Source organism: Lynx canadensis, chromosome C1 (genome assembly GCF_007474595.2).
Source record: "Lynx canadensis isolate LIC74 chromosome C1, mLynCan4.pri.v2, whole genome shotgun sequence".
NCBI lineage: Eukaryota > Metazoa > Chordata > Mammalia > Carnivora > Felidae > Lynx > Lynx canadensis.
This window is the reverse complement of record NC_044310.1, coordinates 35,571,231-35,592,452: the sequence shown is the minus strand read 5'-3', so window position 1 is coordinate 35,592,452 and position 21,222 is coordinate 35,571,231. Positions and strand designations below refer to the sequence as shown.

At 37.4% G+C, this 21,222-nt stretch overlaps 1 protein-coding gene across 1 annotated transcript in view; it reads left to right on the top strand.

Moving 5' to 3' along the window:
- The window catches only part of TESK2 (testis associated actin remodelling kinase 2), a 135,736-nt gene that overhangs the window by 15,649 nt on the left and 98,865 nt on the right, over positions 1–21,222 (top strand). Inside the window, exon 2 of the mRNA XM_030324475.2 lies at positions 12,839–13,148. Within this exon, the coding sequence (XP_030180335.1) occupies positions 12,927–13,148 (222 nt within the window). The 5' untranslated portion in view covers positions 12,839–12,926. The remainder of the gene's footprint in view (positions 1–12,838; positions 13,149–21,222) is intronic.

Sequence of the window (21,222 nt, the reverse complement as noted above, 5' to 3'; positions counted from 1 at the left end):
TATAAAATTTATGTTTATACTGTAGTCTGTTATGTATACAGTAGCATTATATCAAAAAATATATATACACCTTAGTTAAAAAATACAGTGTACCCTGAACAACACAGGGGTTGGGGTGTTGACCCCCAGTATGGTAAAAAATTCACATATAACTTAACTACTAATAGCCTGCTGTTGACTGGAAGTCTTTTTTTTTTTATTAAAAATTTTTGCTGTTTATTTATTAATCAGCCTGAGCTGAAGTTGGACGCTTAACTGACTGAGCCACCCAGGTGCCACTTTTTAAAAATTTTTTAACATTTATTCATTTTTGAGAGACAGAGACAGAGTGTTAGCAGGGGAGGAACAGACAGAGAGGGAGACACAGAGTCTGAAGCAGGCTCCAGGCTCTGAGCTGTCAGCACAGAGCCCAGCGTGGGGCTTGAACCCACGAACCATGAGATCATGATCTGAGTCCAAGTCAGACCCTTAACTGACTGAGCCACCCAAGTGCCCCATGGAAGTCTTACCAAAAAGGCAGTTGATTAACGTATTTTGTATATATATTATGTATTGTATTCTTACAATAAAGTAAGCTAGAGAAAAGAATTTGTTTTTTTTTTGTTTGTTTGTTTTGAAATGAAAATGTTATTAAGAAAGTCTTGGGAAAATATATTTATAGTACTGTATTATATTTATCAAAAACTCATTTATGGTTTTTTTTTAACATTTCATTTATTTTTGAGACAGGGAGAGACAGAGCATGAACAGGGGAGTATCAGAGAGAGAGGGAGACACAGACTGAAACAGGCTCCAGGCTCTAAGCTGTCAGCACAGAGCCCAACGCGGGGCTCGAACTCACGGACCGTGAGATCATGACCTGAGCCGAAGTCGGATGCTTAACTGACTGAGCCACCCAGGCGCCCCTCAAAAACTCATTTATAAGTGGACCCATGTAGTTCAAACGTGTTGTTTGAGGGTCAGTACTGTATTGCTTAAAAATGCTAACCATCATCTCACCTTTCAGTGAGTCATAATCTTTTTGCTGGTGGAGAGTCATGTCTGGATGTTGATGGCTGCTCCCTGATCAGCATAGTGGTTACTGAAGGTTGAGGCAGCTGTAGCAATTTCTTAAAATAAGACAAGAATGTGAAGTTTGCCACATTGATATTTCTGTTACTTCCAGGAATGATTCCTCTGTAGCATGTGACGCTGTTTGATAGCATTTTACCCACAGGAGAACTTCTTTCCAAACTGGAGTCAGTCTTCTCAAACCTTGTAGCTGCTTTATCACCTAAGTTTATGTGATGTTCTAAAGCCTTTGTTTTCATTTCAACAATCTTCACAGCATCTTCAGGAGTAGATTCCACCCCAAGAAAATACTTTATTTGCTCACCCATAAAAAGAAAGTTTTATCATGAGATTGTAATAGTTGAGTCACATCTTTGGGCTCCACTTTTAATTTTTTTCCTATTTCCACCCCATCTGCAGTTACTTCCTCCGTTGATGTCTTGAACCTGACAAAGTCATGTGGAAGGATTGGAATCAGTTTCTTCCAAACTCTTATTTACTGTTGCTATTTTGACTTCTTCCCATGAATAGCAAATGTTCTTAATGGAATCTAGAATGGTGAATCCTTTCCAGGAGATTTTCAGTTTATTTTGTCCAGATTCATCAAAGGAATCATTTCCTATAGCAGCTGTAGCCTTATGGAATGTGTTTCTTTTTCTTTTTATATTTTTGAGAGAGAGAGACAGAGAGAGAGAAGGAGATTGAGAATGCACAAGTAGGGGAGGGGCAGAGAGGGAGAGAGAATCCCAGGCAGGCTGTGCATTCTCAGCACAGAGTCCGATGCCTGCTAGGCTCCAACTCACAAACCATGAGATTGTGACCTGGACTGAAGTCAGACACTTAACTGACTGGGCCACCCAGGTGCTCCTGAAATGTGTTCCTTAAGTAATAAGACTTGAAAGTAAAAATTAACTGGCCTAACTTCAAGATTGTGTCTCAGGGACTAGGGAAGCCCTAAGAAAAGGAGAGAGAAGAGGGAAAAGCTGGTTGATGGGGCAGTTAGAACACTCACAATATTCATCATTTCAGTTCTCCATCTTATATGGTGCAGTTTGTGACATCCCCAGATAATTAGTAACATCACAGATCACCATAACAAGTACGATAATAATGAAAAGTTTGCCGTAGTGGAAGAATTACCAAAATGAGAGAGAGATGAGAAGTGAAGAAATGCTGTTGGAAAATGGTGCCAATAGACTTAATCAATGCAGGGTTGCCATAAACCTTCAGTTTGTAAAAAATGCACTATCTGTGAAGCATAGTAATTTATGCACAATAAAATAAGGTATACCTATATTAATTTGCTGGATTTTTTTAATTGAAAAAATGTTTATCTTTTGTTTCTGAAGCCTTTTTGTTTTTGTTATTATGAGCAAAATGTAAGTAACACCCATTTACCCATCTCCCATATATAAGTTATTAACATTTTGTAAAATTTGCTACATTTATTTTTTTCTGATATATTTTAATGAAACTACAGACATGCTATTTCACCTCTGTTTTTCCAAAAATAAGTCTTATATAATCTTAATGTCATTGTCACACTTAACAAAATTGATAATAATTTTCTACTATCATCAGGGTGCCTGACTGGCTCAGGCAGAAGAGCATGTGACTCTTGATCTCGTGGTTGTAAGTCTGAGATCCATGTTGGGTGTAAAGATTACTAAAAAAAGATTGATAAACTTAAAAAAATGATTTTCTACCATCATCTAGTAGAAATCCTTATAAAAATTTCCTCAGTTATCTTTTATATCTAGTTTGTTCAAATCAGGATTCAATCAAGTATCATTACTGTATTTAAGTCATTATAGCTCTTAATTCTCCTTCAGAGTCAGAATTTGAATAGAATACTTTGTTTTCCATTCTAATATTTCTTCAGAAAGAAAAACTTTTGTAACAATTAGAACTTTCCAATAATAGAACAAGCCACTGGAGGAATTAGTGGGCTCTTTCTTAGTGGTGTTTTTTCAGTAGGCTGGGCTGACTCTTGCTTCTGTAATGTTCAATCCATTGGCCACCATTCTTCATATTATTTGACTACCTTGTGGCATTTGATAATGTTCATCATTTCCACCTTTGGCTTGTGTGACATACTTTCTCCTGGTTTTATTTTTACCTCTGTTGTTTCCCTTTTGTTCTGTATATGTTAGTGTTTCCTTGGCCTCTTATCTGATCTCATTTAAGGATGTCGAGAAGGAGACTGGGCTGTGGCACATAATAGCAACTCAGTAAATATTAGCTATTACTCATATTCTCTACTTTGAGAGACTCTTTAGAATATTTGGAAGTGCTAATGACTTTCAAATCTGCGTCTCCAGGCTAGTCTTCTCTTCTGACTCCAGTGTGGTGTCGATAGCTGCTTCCTAAATATTGTCACTTGGTATTCTTTTAGGCACCTCAAACTCTGTGATCAGAAGAGAATTTTAATCAGTTCACAAATATTTTCCTTTGGTGAATTCCTACTCATTCCCCAAATCACCCAAGCTTGAAACATGGGGAGGATTCTAGGTAAACTTGGAGTCATCCTAAGTACTGCTCATACCTCCTACTTTCTCCTACTTCTATTTGCTCTCGTTTTAAATTTTTTTAATGTTTATTTATTTTTGACAGAGAGAGAGAGAGACAGAGCATGAGTGGGGGAGAGGCAGAGAGAGGGAGACACAGAATCTGAAGCAGGCTCCAGGCTCTGAGCTTTAGCACAGAGCCCGATGTGGGGCTCGAACTCACGGACTGCAAGATCATTACCTGAGCCAAAGTCGGAGGCTTAACTGAGCCACCCAGGCACCCCAATTTTTGCTCTTGTTTTTAAAGTCACTTACGTGCTTTCCTAATTCTCTGTCCTTACTGCTAGTGCTTTAAGTCCTCTTTATTTTTAACATGTCATTAGCAATTATCACATTGTATTGTACTCATTGAATTACATGTGTCTTTCCAAGGGGAGATTAAGCTCCTGGAGGGGTTGAATCACGTTTTATTTGGTTTTCTATATGCTTATCTAAGAGAGGAAGTAGTATAATGATTAAGAGTACAGGCTCTGGATTTGAATTCTGGCTCTACAACTTCTTGGCTGTAGGAGCTTGGACCAGTTAACTAATTCCTTCATGTCTTTGTTTCCACATTTAAAAAACAAGAATAATAGTATCTATTTTATTGGGCTATTATGAATATTAAATATAAAGCACTTGGAGGACTGTTTGGATTATAGTAACTAATTAAATTTTATTATAATGCCTTGTACCTACCTAGTTATCCAATTAACATTTGAGTCAGTTAACAGAGGATTCCTGAATTGTCCGAAAGACTGGACTAGTTAACGTAAATGCCTTTACAACTTTAAACCTAAGTTTCTATTTTGTGTCATGACATAAGGCCTGGTAGATTGTAGTTAAAAGAGTAGAAAAGATGTTTATCCAAAAGAGATAATACAGTTTTAAGAACTGGCTTTTGATCTGTCTGACACCAATATATGCCATTGTGTAATTCATGGCTAATTAAATAGGGGATGCCAGTTTCTATGTTAGATTGCCTTTGGTTTGAATGGAAACTGCAACTCATTATTTCGCAGTAGGATGGCAAGTTCAGCAGTATTGCTTTTATTTTTAATTGGGCAGTCATCCTGAAATGTGTCTGTATTTGCTATGTTGGTTCATAGAAAGGATAGCAGCTGAGCAGACCTGTCATATAGATTTGCTATGTGGTTGGTCTTGATACACAGCTAATGCACTTGTCAGTATTCATGTTCTGGAAAATGGCTAGTTTTCTGGATTACATCTTACCCATAACAAATCCTTGTTTTGTTTTGACTTAGGAAATTTTTATGATAATAGAAAGAAAGCAATATATGATTAGGATATTGTAGGCCTTCTTTTTCTACTCTTTATACCCAGGTTATAAAAGTCCACTGAAATCTCAGCAGACTTTTACTCACTTTGTGGAACTTCATTACCAACTTTGTGCACATACAATTCTATATTTGGATGGATATTGAAAATTTTTGGTTGCTGGCTGACACTGACACTGCCATGTCCTGCCTGCTACCTGATGGTTGATAACTAGTCAGTACCTTGCAGGATTTTATTTGCATCTCCATTATTGTGAAGTTTCCTCTACTTTGTGCCTATTAAATGAGAGGGTAAGAAACAATAAATACTATATATCAGAATGGAAAAGAAATATGATTGGGAGTTGACCTATCTTCCCTGTCAGCTTGCAGCTTGGCATCCATTCTTTGGACAGTCTGTCTTTTTAAACCAATGCTCATTTTTATGTCTGTGGAATGTGATTAAATGACTAAAGGCTTTTGTTCCAGAGGCTGGTGGAGCTATCATTGTATACTCCTTAGCCTCTGTTGTCAAGATGGGGGTGGAGGGGTGGGTGGGAGTGGAATAATAGTAGCTTTCTACCTAGCTTAATATGCAAATAATTTTTCACGAAATTTAGTTGTTTTTCTGGAAAGGACATATCATGGTGGAAAGTGTTTCAATTTGGAAGTACTGAATTTGAATCCCAAGTTTGTCACTAGTTATTTGAGTTTGATCAAGTCTTTTAATCTCAGTGTCTTAATTTCGTCCTCTTTAAATTGGAGATAATACCTACTTTGCAGAGTTGTCATAAATACTAGAGATAGCGTATGCAAAACACTTGGTAGGAGTGCCTAGGTGGTTTAGTCGTTTGAACGCCTGAGTCAGTTGAGCTCAGGTCATGATCTCATGGTTCATGGGTTTGAGCCCCGCATCAGGCTCTGTGTGGAGAGCTTAGAGTCTGGATCCTACTGTGGATTTTGTGTCTCCCTCTCTCTCTGCCCTCCCCGGCTTGTGCTCTCTCTCTCAAAAATAAATAAACATTAAAAAAAATTTAAAACAAAATGAAACAAACAAAAACCCACTTGGTAGAATGCATGGTCCATGGTAAATGGTAACTGCAGTTATTATTTCCAGAAACATTTCAGATGGGAGTATGATCTAACTGTGAGTCCTAGAAAAGTTTCCTTGATTCTCTGGAAAATCATTTGTGGAGTTCCTGCTTTGAAGGATAATATATATAATATTGGATATAGAGTATTTAATTCACTGGCTCATTTACTGGTAGCTTTTACTTTCCCCAAAGTTTTTAATTGTACCTTCTTTGTGAAAAATAAATCAATCCCCAATATAAGTGAAAATTAGCCTTTGAAAAGCAACACTCGCCTATGTAAAAAAGAAAGCAAAAGGTTTGAACTTCCAAGTTTATAAGTGTTGAAATTGAGAATACAGTTACTAAAAAATGATTTGTGTCCTTCCTAGCAACATAATTTTGGCATTTTTGAAAGACTGCTAAAGGCTATTTCCTAGTTTAAAGTACCAAACTGATGTAGCTTTTCTAACACAGTATTTCTCAACGAGGGCACTATTGGCATTTAGGGCAGGACAATTCTTTGTTGTGCAGGAGTGTTCTATGCATTGTAGGACATTTAGCTTTCCTGGCCCCTGCCCACTAAAATGCCAGTAGTGCCCACCCCACACCTTCACCACTGTGACAGTAACTCCTCCCTGACAAGGACCTTCCTCCCCCTAAATTTTCACATGTCCCTAAATGAGAACCACTGGGACTCCAGCTGAAATATTTTTAGTGAAGCAGATCATACTATCACCAGTTTTCATTTAAGAATTCCAAGTTTGGGGCAGTTGGTTGAACATCCGACTCTTGATTTCAGCTCAGGTCATGATCTCAGGTTCATGAGATTGAGCCCTGTGTTGGGCTCCATGCTAACAACGCAGGACCTAGTTGGGATTCTCCTTCTCCCTCTCTCTGCTCTCCCCTGTTCGCACGCACACTCTCTCTTCCTCTCTCTAAAAAAAATAAAAATTAAAAAGTCTTTAAAAAATAAAAACTTATTATAAAAGGAAATCTTTGTGTTTTAGAATTTCACTAGCATTTAGATATAGAAGAGTTATTCAAATGAATTAATAGCAATTTTTAATCTATTAACAGTATTTAGGGAAACCCTATGATGCCATATAAGGCAATAAAACTATACATTTATAATAAATAGTAAATTTATTTCATAAATATTTCCATACTAGAATTTTTTTCAAAGAAGTGAACTTCATTGTTAACATTTCCTTTTTATTTTTTAATGTTTATTTATGTTTGAAAGAGAGAAAAAGTGAGAGCAGGGGAGGGGCAGAGAGAAAGGAAAACAGAGGATCCAAAGCAGGCTCTGTGCTGACAGCAGATAGTGTCATGCAGGGCTCAAACCCATGAAGCATGAGATCATAACCTGAGCTGAAGTCGGAGGCTCAACCAACTGAGCCACTCAGGTGCCCCGTTAACATTTCCAACACAAATATTCATCTCCTCACCCGGATGGACACCAATTTTGCATTTTTTTCTAGATGAAAGACTTCAAACATGTACCTGTTTTCACATCATAAAGTGGTAGGTTGGGTATCCTAGCTGTGCCGTCTTTAGAAGTAATGTGAGGCTGCCACATTGCCAAGACAGTGTTTTTGGGTGAGAACTCAAGGCAAATTGCCTTTGGGAGGTCAAAGGAGTGCAGTAGTCCCTTGTTAGTGACATTGATAATATTTATTTTTCTCCATTGCCCCAGGCAAACAAGGTGCCATCCTTACTAAATGTATAGACTTTGCAGTTTTTCCCACATTCCCTTGGAAACAATGTACTTTCTGTGAAATGTGGTGGTCCATTTACCATGTGCAGTTCTTCTGATCCTCACACTGTCAGGAACAGCATGAATGGCTGCATCTTGTCCCAGGAAAATGAATTCTTCTTTTTTTTAATGTTTAATTTTGAGGGGGGGGTGCGCCTGGGTGGCTCAGTCGGTTAAGTGTCCAACTTTGGCTCAGGTTGTGATCTCACGGTTTGTGGGTTCGAGACCTGCATCGGGTTCTGTGCTGAACACTTGCTCAGAGCCTGGAGCCCGCTTCAGATTCTGTGTCTCCTCTCTCTGCCCTTCCTCTACTCGTGCTCTGTCTCACTCTTTCAAAAATAAATAAATTAAAAAAAAAAAGAGAGAGGGAGAAAGAATGAGTGGGGGAGGTGCAGAGAGAAAGGGAGACACTGAATCCGAAGCAGGCTCTAAGCTCTGAGCTGTCAGCACAAAGCCCAATGCAGGCCTCGAACTCACAAACTGTGATCATAACCTGAGCCAAATTCAGATGCTCCACCGACTAAAATACCCAGGTGCTCTGAAAATTAATTCTTCTTCTTTTTTTTTTTTAACATTTATTTGTTTTTGAGAGAGAGTGAGAGAGCATGAGTGGGGAAGGGGCAGAGAGAAGGGAGAGAGAGACAGTCCCGAGCAGGCTCCGCACTGCCAGCATGGAGCCTGATGTGGGGCTCGAACCCACAGACCATGAGATCATGACCTACGCTGTAGTCAAGAGTGCAATGCTCAACTGGCTGAGCCACCCAGGCGCCCCTCAAGTGGTCTGTTTAAAGTGAAACCTGCATTTTTTCAGTCATTGAATCTTTCTAGTAAATGTGAGAGTAATTGCAGTTGTCTTTGTTCCCCAAAATTGTATACTTTCAGGGGTACAATTAGTATAAAAAATATAATATTCCATAAATAAGACTAAGGGAGGTAATTGAGAGGCTGAAAATGTAAAAATCTCACACATTTCAAATAATTTCTTTTTTACTTTAAAATTAATCATTTTCAGGGGTGCCTGGGTGACTCAGTTGGTTGAGTGTCTGACTTCGGCTCAGGTCATGATCACACAGTTTGCAGATTCAAGCCTTGTGTCAGGCCCTATGCTGACAGCTCAGAACCTGGAGCCTGCTTTGAATTTTGTGTGTGTCTCTCTCTCTGCCCCTCCCCTGCTCTATCTCTCTCTCAAAAATAAAATAAACATTAAAAAAATTTTTTTAATTAATCATTTTCAGACTTAAAAAATAGGACGTGGTTTCATTTGTACTTTTGTTGCCTTTCATGGCTAAGTAAAATTTATCAGATTAAATTGAAAGTCACTTGTAGCTTGGTTGATTTCATTTAAAACATGGTCATTTAGGGAGCACTTGGGTGTCTCAGACAGTTAGGTGTCCGAGTTTTGGTTTCTTGTCAGGTCATGATCTCACAGTTCATGAGTTCGAGTCCTACATCAGGCTTTGTGTTGTCAGTGCAGAGCCTGCTTGCAATTCTCTCTCTCTCTCTCTCTCTCTCTCTCTCTCTACTACCCAGTAGTGCAATTGCTGGGTTGTAGGGTAGTTCTATTTTTAATTTTTTGAGCAACCTCCATACTGTTTTCCAGAGTGGCTGCATCAGTTTGCATTCCCACCAGCAGTGCAAAAGAGATCCTCTTTCTCCGCATCCTCACCAACATCTGTTGTTACCTGAGTTGTTAATGTTAGCCATTCTGAATGGTGTGAGGTTGTATCTCACTGTTTTGATGTGATGAGTGATGTTGAGCATTTTTTTATGTGTTGGTTGGCCATCTAGATGTCTTCTATGGAGAAGTGTCTATCCATGTCTTTTGCCCATGTCTTCACTGGATTATTTGTTTTTTGGGTGTTGGCATATAATTTTTCATAATATTCTCTTATAATCCTTTGTATTTCTTGGTGTTGGTGTTGTTTTTATTTCTCCTCCTTCATTCTGATTTTATTCATTTGAGTCCTCTTTCTCTCTCTCTCTCTCTCTTTTTTTTTTTTTTTTTTTTTTTTTTTTGATGAGTCTGGCTAAATGCTTATCGATTTTGTTGATCTTTTCAAAGAACCAGGTCCTGGTTTCATTGTTTTTTTTTTTTTTTTTTTTTTTTTTTTTTTTTAGTTTCTATTTCATTTATTTGTGCTCTAATCTTTATTATTATCTTCCTTCTACTAGCTTTAGGCTTTGTTACTCTTTTTCTAGCTCCTTTAGGTGTAAAGTTAGGTTGTTTATTTGAGATTTTTTTTTTGTTTCTTGAGGTAGGCCTGCATTATTATAATATTCCCTTTAGAATAGCTTTTGCTGCATCCCAAAGATTTTGGACAGTTGTATTTTCTTTTTCATTTGTCTCCATGTATTTTTAAATTTCTTTGATTTCTCGGTTGACCCATTTATTGTTTACTAGCAAGTTATTTAGCCTCTGTGTATTTGTGTTCTATCCAGATTTTTTCTTGTGATTGGTTTCTAGTTTCATACTATTATCCTCAGGAAAGATGCGTGATATGATTTTAGTCTTTTTCAATTTGTTGAGACTTGTTTTGTGGTCTAACATGTGATTTGTTCTGGAGAATGTTCCATGTGCACTTGAAAAGAATGTGTATTCCACTGTTTTTGGATGTTCTGAATATATCTATTAGATCCATATGGTGTAACGTGTCATTCAAAGCTATTGTTTCCTTGTTGATTTTCTGTCTGATCTATCTATCGATGTAAGTGGGGTGTTAAAGTCCCCTACTATTGTATCATTGTCAATTTTTTCCTTTATGTCTGTTAATAATTACTTTATGTATTTATAGTTGTTACATTCTCTTGTTGAAATTTTCCCTTTATCATTATGTAGTGTCCTCCTTTGTTTCTTTTTATCATCTTTTTTTTAAAGTCCCATTTTGTCCATATAAGTATTGCTACCCCAGCTTTCTTTTCACTTCCATTTTTTTGTAACTTAAACAAATGTTTTTGAATTAAATTTTAATGATACCACTTAACTACAACTTGCTTCTTTCCCCCTACTTAGTATTGCTTTTGAAATACATCTACATTGCTAGATAGAGTTCATTCATTGTAAGTGCTATGTATTTCATTGAACATATTCTACAGTTTCCTATTGTTCTTACAGATTAACTTTGGGTTGTTTCCTCCCCCCTCCACACACACACTTATTACAAACAATGCTGAAATAAAATGAATATTCTTGTTCACATCTCCTGTTGTGCAGGAGTTTGTATAAGTATATACCTTTTATTTTTTTAACCTTCTTAAAAAATTGTATTTATTTATTTATTTGAGAGAGAGAGAGAGAGAGAGAGAGAATGAGCAGGGGAGGGGCAGAGAGAGAGAGGGAGACAGAGGATCCGAAGTGCAAGGCTCAAACTCATGAACCATGAGATCATGACCTGAGCAAAAGTCAGATACTTAACCAACTGAGCCACCCAGGCTCCCCAGCATATACCTTTTAAATAAATACTTTCCCCCTTCCCCATGAACCAAGATACAAAGATATTTGCTTTTCAGAATAAAAATATCAAAAATTTCAGCCTAGGGGCACCTGACTGGCACATTTGGTTGAGCAGTCAACTCTTGATCTCAGCTCAGGTCTTGATCTCAGGATCATGAGTTCAAGCCCTGTGTTGGGCTCCACGCTGGGCATGGAGCCTACTTGAAAAAAAAAAAAAAGAAAGAAAAAAGAAAAATTTCAGCCTATTGTGCTATTTTGAAACTTGTAACAGCTCCAACCAAACCAGTTTAGTTGGTATTAGGTATTCCTTACCTCCTCTCAGACCTATTGAGCTGCAATGAGCAATTCTGTCTTCCAAGTCTTAGTATAGACAATAGAATCTGCTACCCACCAGAAAAATTGAGGGCATTGTGGAAGTTAATAATGTATTTCATTCAAAATGAAATATATCTAAAAAAATTAAAAGTCAGTAGATAGTAAGGCAGTCAGATTGTTCAGTAATTTCACAAGCAACTATGTTTTATGTAGTTTTAACTTCAGTATTTTGTACTTTCTTTTTTTTTTTTAATTTTAATGTTTACTTTTATTTTTGAGAGAGAGAGCACACAAGCAGGGAGAACAGAGAGACTGGAAGACAGAAACAGGCTGTAGGCTCTGAACTGTCAACATGGAGCCTGACATGGGGCTTGAACTCACGAACTGTGAGATCATGACCTGAGCTGAAGTTGGAAACTTAACCAACTGAGCCACCCAGGTGCCCCATTGTATTTTATTTTTCTAAAGTGAAGTTTATTTTTCCCCATCTTTTCTATCTCTGTCCACATTACAGTCACCCTTGTCTTTCTCCGCACTCAAGTACTGATCCCCTTTTCTAAAGTTTATTTTTTTAATGTTTATTTATTTTTGAGAGAGAGACAGAGACAGAGAGAGAGAGAGAGAGAGTTTGAGCAGGGGAGGGGCAGTGATAGGGAGTCACAGAATCTGAAGCAGGCTCCTGGCTCTGAGCTGTCAGCACAGAGCCCCATGCAGGGCTCAAACTCACAAACTGTGAGATTATGACCGGAGCCAAAGTTGGACACTTAACCTACTGAGCCACCCAGGTGCCCCAAGAACATACTAATTCTTATATCATGGATTATTATTATTATTTAAATGTTTATTTATTTCTGAGAGAGAAAGAGAGCATGAGTATGGGTAAGGGGCAGGGAGAGAGGGAGACAGAGAATCCCAAGCAGAGTCCAGGTTGTCAGCACAGAGCCTGATGCAGGCTTGAACTCATGAACTACAAGATCATGACTGAACCAAAACGAAGAGTCGGATGCTTAACCAACTGAGTCACACAGGCTCCCCTATCATGGATTATTTGAGAATGAAATGATGAACTATGTACAGCTTTTATACTATGATTCCTAGAATGGGTGCTCAATGAATGATAGATATTATTGTTATTTTGTTTTTTAGAATGCAGTTGATATTTATTATAGCCTACTCTAAAGACTGACTACATTTTGGGCTTTAAATATATGAGTATTTTTGAAGGTAAAGGTATAAAGTATATTTTTTAGATCTGAAAATCAGGACCTAGAATGTGAAAGAGGAAATATTTTTACATTGATAATTCATTGGTTTGCATGTATTTATTCATTAATGGTTTTAATGAAATATCTTTCTGATATCTCTTTTAGCATCAAACCGGAAGAGAAGTAAAACTCAACAAAATCGTATTATGTGTGGAGTTCCTTCTTAAAAGAAGAAAAAGTGATTATTGAGACTATGGATCGGAGCAAACGGAATTCAATTGCAGGCTTTCCTCCACGTGTGGAGCGTCTTGAAGATCTTGAAGGAGGTGGTGGGGGGGATGGGAACATGACCCAGGTGGGAAGAGTTTGGCCATCTTCATATCGAGCTCTTATAAGTGCCTTTTCTAGACTGACGCGTTTAGATGACTTCACCTGTGAAAAAATAGGGTCTGGCTTCTTCTCTGAAGTGTTCAAGGTGAGTGATGCCTCTGCTTTTCTCATAGTGTCTTGTTGATAATCAGCTTTACTACGGAGTTGATAATTGTGTTTAATTATGACATATCCTTTGCCTAGTTGAGGTGAGGGTGCTGTGCATCTTGATCAGTGTTCTAAATTTTCCTCTCCTCCAGCTTTGGGACTGTTGGTGGCCATGGGCCTGGCCAGTGCTATGTGTGCTTTTGCTGGTCCATGTGTGACACCATGACCCTGGCCAGTATACTGGGTCTCACTTGGGGTCTGCTACCAGATGCAGTCAACATGCAGGAGAATGCAGGAGGGTTCTGGGGATGCCCTGAGCCAGCCAGCAGTTTGGAGTTACCTTGAAGATGGAAATTCATGTGATTTACATCATATCTGCTCCTTCCATTTATGCCTGGGAGGCCTGACCTGCCCCTTTTCCATCAGCGCCTAGAGTCAGAACCTGGATATTTTTGTATTTACTTGGTGGTGCCCAATCACTGCCTCAGACACTTGGGAGATGGAGGGGATGACTGGGAGAATTTTACCATTGGGAGTTGTACATAATAGTTGTTTATATCCTATTTTTTCCTCTTTCCATCTCTCCAGAGACATTTATCAAGGCCCTTATTTTGATCAAAAAAATTAATTAATTAAAAAAATAAACTGTCCTCTCACACTATAAACTTCTAGGCTATTTTATTTTAATTATAAAAATAATACATGCTGATCAAAAATTCAAATAATATAGGAGTATCTTCCACTCCCCCTCCCTATATATATCTCTCTCTAATAGTAAGCATTATTAACAATTTGGTATGTATACTTCTGGATCCTTTTCTGTGCTTATACATATATTATACACAGACATCTTATATACATATATAAAAATTCATATATAAATGTAAGAAAATACACATATATACCCACTCATATAGTTTTTATTTGGTTATTTTTTAATAAAGTTGAGCCCTTAATGCTTCCAAGTATTCCTATTTCCCAAGTTCACTTACTCTCCCAGAACATTATTTCATACTTTTTCTTCTCTCATCAAAACCTCAGTACTTCTTTTCAGTGATGAGCTTGCTTCCTAATTCACTGAGAAAACTGAAGCAAGCTGGAGAACTTCCACAGCCTCCTATCACCACAAATACCTACTAATCCAGTATCCTTACCCACTTACTCAGTCTTTATACCTGTCACTATGGATGAACTACCCATGTTCCAATTTAAGCCATATTTCAAGTTCCAGGTGTTTTTTTTAAATTTTAATGTTTATTATTTTTGAGAGAGAGAGAGAGCGCGAGCAGGGGAGTGGCAGAGAGAGAGGGAGACACAGAATCTGAAGCAGGCTCCAGGCTCCAAGCTGTCAGCACAGAGCCTGATGCAGGGCTCGAACGTACAAAAACTCAAGATCATGATCTGAGCCGAAGTTGGACTCTTAACTGACTGAGCCACCCAGGAGCCCCCCTTTGCCCATTAAAAAAAAAAAAATTAATTCCACTATACTTAATATACAATGTATATTAGTTTCATGTATACAATGGTGATTCAACAATTCTGTACATTACTCAGTGCTCATCATGATAAGTGTACTCTCTCTCTCTTTTTTTTTTAATGTTTCGTTTTTGAGAGATAGAGACAGTGCAAATGAGGAAGGGGCAAAGAGAGGGAGACACAGAATTCAAAGTAGGCTCCAGGCTCTGAGCTGTCAGCACAGAGACTGATGCAGGGCCAGAACCCAGGAACCATGAGATCATGACCTGAGCTGAAGTTGGATGCTTAACGACTGAGCCACCCAGGCACCCCATGATAAGTGAACTCTTTATCCCCTTCGCCTATTTGATCAATCTCCCAGCCCACCTCCCCTCTGGTAACCATCATTTTGTTCTCTATAGTTAAGGGTCTGTTTTTTGTTTTGTCTCTTTTTTTCCTTTGTCCATATATTTTGTTTCTTAAATTCCACATATAAGTGAAATCTTATGGTATTTGTCTCTTTATCTGACTAACCTATTTCACTTAGCATTACATCCTCTAGATTCATCCATGGTGTTGCAAATGGCAAGATTTTATTCTTTTTTTATGGCTGAATAATATTCTGTTGTATATAAATATACCACATCTTTTTTATCCATTCATCTAATGATGGACACTTGGGTTGCTTCCACATTTTGGTTATTGTAGATAATGCTTCAATAAACATAGGAGTGCATATATTTTTTCAAATTAGTATCTTTGTATTCTTTGTGTGAATACTTAGTAGCAGAATTACTGGATCATATGGTAGTTGTATTTTTAATTTTTTGAGGAACATCCATATGTTTTCCACAGTAGCTGTACCAGTTTGCATTTAAAAAAAAATTTTTTTAACGTTTATTTATTTTTGAGATAGAGAGAGACAGAGCATGAACGGGGGAGGGTCAGAGAGAGGGAGACACAGAATCTGAAACAGGCTCCAGGCTCTGAGCTGTCAGCACAGAGCCTGATGCGGGGCTTGAACTCACGGACCGTGAGATCATGACCTGAGCCGAAGTCGGCTGCTTAACCCGCTGCTTAACCGAGCCACCCAGGCGCCCCCCAGTTTGCATTTTGACCAACAGTGCATGAGGGTTCTTTTTTCTCTATATCCTCCCTAACACTTGTTGTTTCTTGTGCTTTAATTTTAGCCATTCTGACAGTTGTGAGGTGCTATCTCACTGTGGTTTTGATTTGCATTTCCCTGATGATTAGTGATGCTGAGCATATTTTCATGTGTCTGTTGGCAGTTCCTTTGCCCATTTTTGAATTGGGTTGCATTTATATGTATGTATATGAGTTGAAAATATTTTCTCCTATAGATTGTCTTTTAACTCTCTTGATTGTGTCCTTTGATATATACAAGTTTTAAATTATGATTAAGTCCAGTTTATCTATTTTTTCTTGGGTTGCTTGTGGTTTTTGGTGTGATATCCAAGAAATTATTGCCAAATCCAATATCATGAAGATTTTCCCCAGTGTTTTCCTGTAAGAGTTTTATAGATTTAGGTCTTTGCATTTAGGTCTTTGATCCACTCAAGTTAACTTTTGTATGTGGTGTAATGTAAATAGTAATGTGTTTTTAATTTTAAATTCCAGTTGTTCATTACTGGTGTATATGAATGTGACTGACTTTTTTTACACTAACCTTGTATCCTGAAGCCTTATTATAATTGCTTATCAGTCCCAGGAGGTTTTTTTAATAGATTCTTTAGGATTGCTACATAGATGATTATGTCATCTGTGAACAAAGACAGTTTTATCTTTTTTCCTTCCAACCTGTATATGTTATTTTATCTTATCTATTAGCTAGGACTTATAGTATGATGTTAAAATGCAGTAGTGAGGGAGCACCTGGGTGGGCTCAGCCAGTTAGGGATCTAACTCTTCATTTCGGCTCAGGTCATGATCTCACAGTGGTGAGATGGAGCCCTGTGTTGGGCTCTATGCTGAGTGCGGAGCCTGCTTGGGATTCTCTCTCTCCCTCTCTCTCTGTTCCTCCCCTGCTCATGCTTTCTCTTTCTCTCAAAATAAATAAACAAACATTAAAAAAGCAGTAGAGAGAAGGTACATCCGTACCATTTTCCTAATCTTAACCAGAAAGCTTTGAGTTTTTCACCATTAACATAATGTTTGCTGTAGGGTTTTGTTTTTTTTTTAAAGATTAAAAAAAAAATTTTTAATGTTTACTTTTGAAGTAGAGACAGAGTGTGAGCAGGGGCAGGGGCAGAGAGAGGGGGAGACAGAATTTGAGGCAGGCTCCAGGCTCTGAGCTGTCAGCACAAAGCCTGACATGGGCCCGAACTCATAAACTGCTAGATCATGACCTGACCTGAAGTCTGACATTTAACTGATTGAGCCACCCAGGCACCTCTGTTATTTAATTTCTAATGATGATCAGAGAAAATGATGTACATGATGTCTACCTTTTAGAGTATACTTAGATTTTGTTTTGACCTAATACATGGTCTTTTTTTTTTTTTTTTTGGCCAATGTGTTTGAAACAAGTATTAATTCTCTGTTTTATGTGTTTGTTTGCATAAAGTTCTATATGTGTCTTTTCATTTCTATCTTCTATCTTATTTAGAAATTCTCTATATTTCCATGTTACAAATAAAATTATCATTTTTTAATCTTATGATTTTACTACTTATATTTAAATATTTGATCTATCTGGAATTCATCATTCAGTTGTACCAGCAATATTTATTATGTATTTAATATTTTTCTCACTGATTGGAAAATTTACTGAATTTTCCTAAGTATTTTGGTATGTTTCAAGGTCTGTTTTCTTAGGTCTGTTTAATCTGTTGCCTTGATTTGTCTGTTCATATACTAGTACACACTGTTATAACTTAATCATTGCAACTTTATTTTAATATCTGGTTAGTCTAGTTCTCTATCATTATTCTTCCTTTTCAGAATTGTCTTGGTTGTTCTTCCTTATTTTTTATGTGAGATTTATCTATTTTTAAAACTTTTATTTTATTTTATTTTATTTATTTTTTTTTTAATTTTTTTTTTTTAACATTTATTTATTTTTGAGACAGAGAGAGACAGCATGAATGGGGGGAGGGCCAGAGAGAGAGGGAGACACAGAATCTGAAGCAGGCTCCAGGCTCTGAGCTGTCAGCACAGAGCCTGATGCGGGGCTCGAACTCACGGACCGTGAGATCGTGACCTGAGCGAAGTCGGACGCTCAACCGACTGAGCCACCCAGGCGCCCTAAAACTTTTTTATTTTAATTAGGCTCCAAATCCAATATGGGGCTTGAAATCACAACCCTGGGATCAAGAGTTGCATGCTTTACTGACTTAGCCAGCCAGGCACCCCTTTAGGTGACTTTTAGAATCAATCAGCTTGTCAGTTTCCTAAAGCATACTATTGCCATTTTTATTGAGGTTAGAGAGAATTCATAAATTTAGGGAGAATTAATGTCTTTATGGTATTGAATCTTTTATGTAAGTACATTCTATACCTTTATTTTGTATCTCTTCAAGTATTTTGTGCCCCTTGGTAGACATCAGAAATTTTTTAGCTTGCACATTTTCTGCAACATTTATTCTTAGTTTTTTCTCTTTTCTATTGCAATTGTAAATTGGAGCTCTCCTTCCATTATATCTTCGGTTTGTTGTTTGCATATGAGGACTACTAAATTTTGCATATTAATTTTGATGCAGCCAACATACTGAATTAAAAACAATTTTTTTTAATGCTTATTCATTTTTGAGACACAGAGACAGATCACAAGTGGGGGAGGGGCAGAAGGAGAGGGAGACACAGAATCCAAAGCAGGCTCCAGGCTCTGAGCTGTCAGCACAGAGTCCAACACGGGGCTTGAACTCATGAACTATGAGATCATGACCTGAGTGGAAACCAACTGAGCCACCTAGGCTCCCCTAACATACTGAATTATTAATGTTTGTGATAGATTTTCAGTTGATTTGTTTTGGTTTTCCAGGTTTATAATCATGTTAGCTATAAATGATGATATGTTTATTTATTTCTTATTTTTATACCTCACTTTTTCTCAACCAACTGCAATGACTAATACTTCCTAAAATATTAATAGTGATATTTGTCATCTTTGTTTTGTTCCTGACTTTAATGGGAATGCTTGTAGTGTTTCCTAATTAATATGATTTGGAGGCTGAAATAAATATATTTTATTCTATTAGATCTTTAAAATATTAACAAAAATCTTCTATTTTCTTAAGAATTATTTTTATGAAGAATGGATGTTGAATTTTACCACATGTCTTCTCAGAATCTATGGTATGATGGTTACTTTTATGTGTCAACTTGACAGGGCCACCAAGTACCCAGATATTTGGTTAAACATTATTTGGGTGTGTCTGTGAGAGTGTTTTTGGATGAGATTAACATTTGAATCAGTAGATGTAAGTAAAATAGATTGCCCTCCCTAATGTGGGTGGCCCTCATCGAAACATTTGAAGATCTGAATAGAATAAAAAGGCTGACCTTCTTATAATTAAGAGGGGAACCCTTCCTGCCTGACTGCTTGAGTTGGGACATTGGTCTTTTTCTGCTTTTGGGTTGGAACCAAAATATTCTTGGGCCTTGAGACTGCCAGCTTTTGGATTTGAACTTATATCGTTGGCCCTCCTGGATCTCAGGCCTTAGGACTTGGACTGGAACTACACCATTGTCTCTCCTGGGTCTCCAGCTTGCTGACTGCAGATCTTGGAACTTCTCAGCTTCCATTATCATGTGAGCCAATTCTTAATAATAAATCTCTTTCTCTCTGTATATATCCTATTAGTTCTGTTCCTCTGGAGAACTCTAATACATATGGTGATAAAACTATTTTTTTCTTTTGATCTCTTAGTAAAGTGACTTGTATTAGTAGGTGTTCTAATAGTGAGCCATCCTTGCATTCCTGGTATATTATTCTTTCATGTGCTGCTAACTTCTTTTTGCTGGGGGTTTTTGCCTTGATATTTGTGAGACTTGTCTGTGGTTTTCTCTTTCATGCTTTTGTTATTAGTTTTGGTAGCAATGTTATTCTTACCTCAAAAAAAATTATTTTGAAGTCTTTTCCCCCCTATGCTTTGGAACAGTTGAAATAGTTTTGGAATTACTCCTTAAGAATTCATTAATATAGAATTCTCCTGTGCAATGTTTGGTCAGGTACTTTGATACTTTTCCTTTTCTTCTGGGGTAATTGGTCTATTTAGATTTTTGTTTCTTCTGGGTCAATTTTGGTAAATTATATTTTACTAAAAAGTTATTATTTCTTATAGGGTTTCTAATATACTTGCATAGAAATGAGTAAATTTTGACTTAAATCTTTTGTTTGTTTAAGTAACTTTTAGATTAGTTGCAACTCTTGGAGTATAGACCCTACACTATTTGGTCTGTTGGTCCTTTTTCATAGATTTTCATTTCTCCTGTGATTTATAATTTTTTTATTGAAAATCTGTTTTCAGTGGGAGACAATTTCCCCTGGAGTTCTTTTTTTTTAAAAAGGATTTCTTTTCTTTTTTTTTTTTAATGTTTATTTATTTATTTTGAGAGAGAAAGAGAGAGCATGAGGAGGGGAGGGGCAGACAGAGAGGAGGAGAGAATCCCAAGCAGGCTTCTTGCGGTCAGCACAGAGCCAGACATGGGGCTTGAACTCACAAACCATGAGATCATGACCTGAGCTGAAATCCAGAGTCAGATACTTAACCTACTGAGCCACCCAGGTGCCCCTCCCTTGGAGCTCGTGTGTGTGTGTATGTGTGTGTGTGTTTTAATGTTTATTTATTTTTGAGAAAGAGAGAAACAGTACAAGTAGGGGAGGGGCAGAGAGAGACACACAGAATCTGAAGCAGGCTTCAAGCTCCAAACTCCAAACTCCAAGCTGTCAGCACAGAGCCCGATGTGGGGCTTAAACTCAGGAACTGAGTGATCATGACGTGAGCTGAAGTTGGATGCCCAACCGACTGAGCCACCCAGGTGCCCCGAGTTCTTTTGTTCTAAGTTGTGGATGTACTTAATATAGTGGTCTCACATTTGCCTCTGCTGGAGTCATATAGGTTCTAGATCTGAACCTAAAAGCTTTATTTTGATTTCTTGGCTCAGGCTTTCTGTATAGATCTCAAACCTGAACTTGATTTTCATAGTTGGCTTTTATTCCTCATTTAAGGCAGTAGGATCTAGCATTATCCTACTATAAATGCCTACTATGAAAAGGAGAAAGCTAGTTAACATTATATCATGGTATTTTAGAAAGTAATTAGTTAATTTTATGGTGAGGACATTATCATTGGGAAAGAGAGAAATTTGTCTATTTATTTATTCTGCATGTAATAGTCTGATACAGGGTTTGATAAACTATAGCCTGCCACTTTTTTTGTAAATAAAGTTTTATTGCAACACATCCACACCCATTTGTCAGTATGTATGTTTTATGGTTGCCTTTGTGCTACAATAACAGATTTAAATAGTTGTAACAAAGACCACGTGGCCCTTCAAGCCTAAGTTATTTACTCTCTGACCCTTTACAGAAAAAGTTTGCCAACTCCTGGTCTGATAACTATAATGCAGCTAGGATATGGTTAGTCTTTATCTTT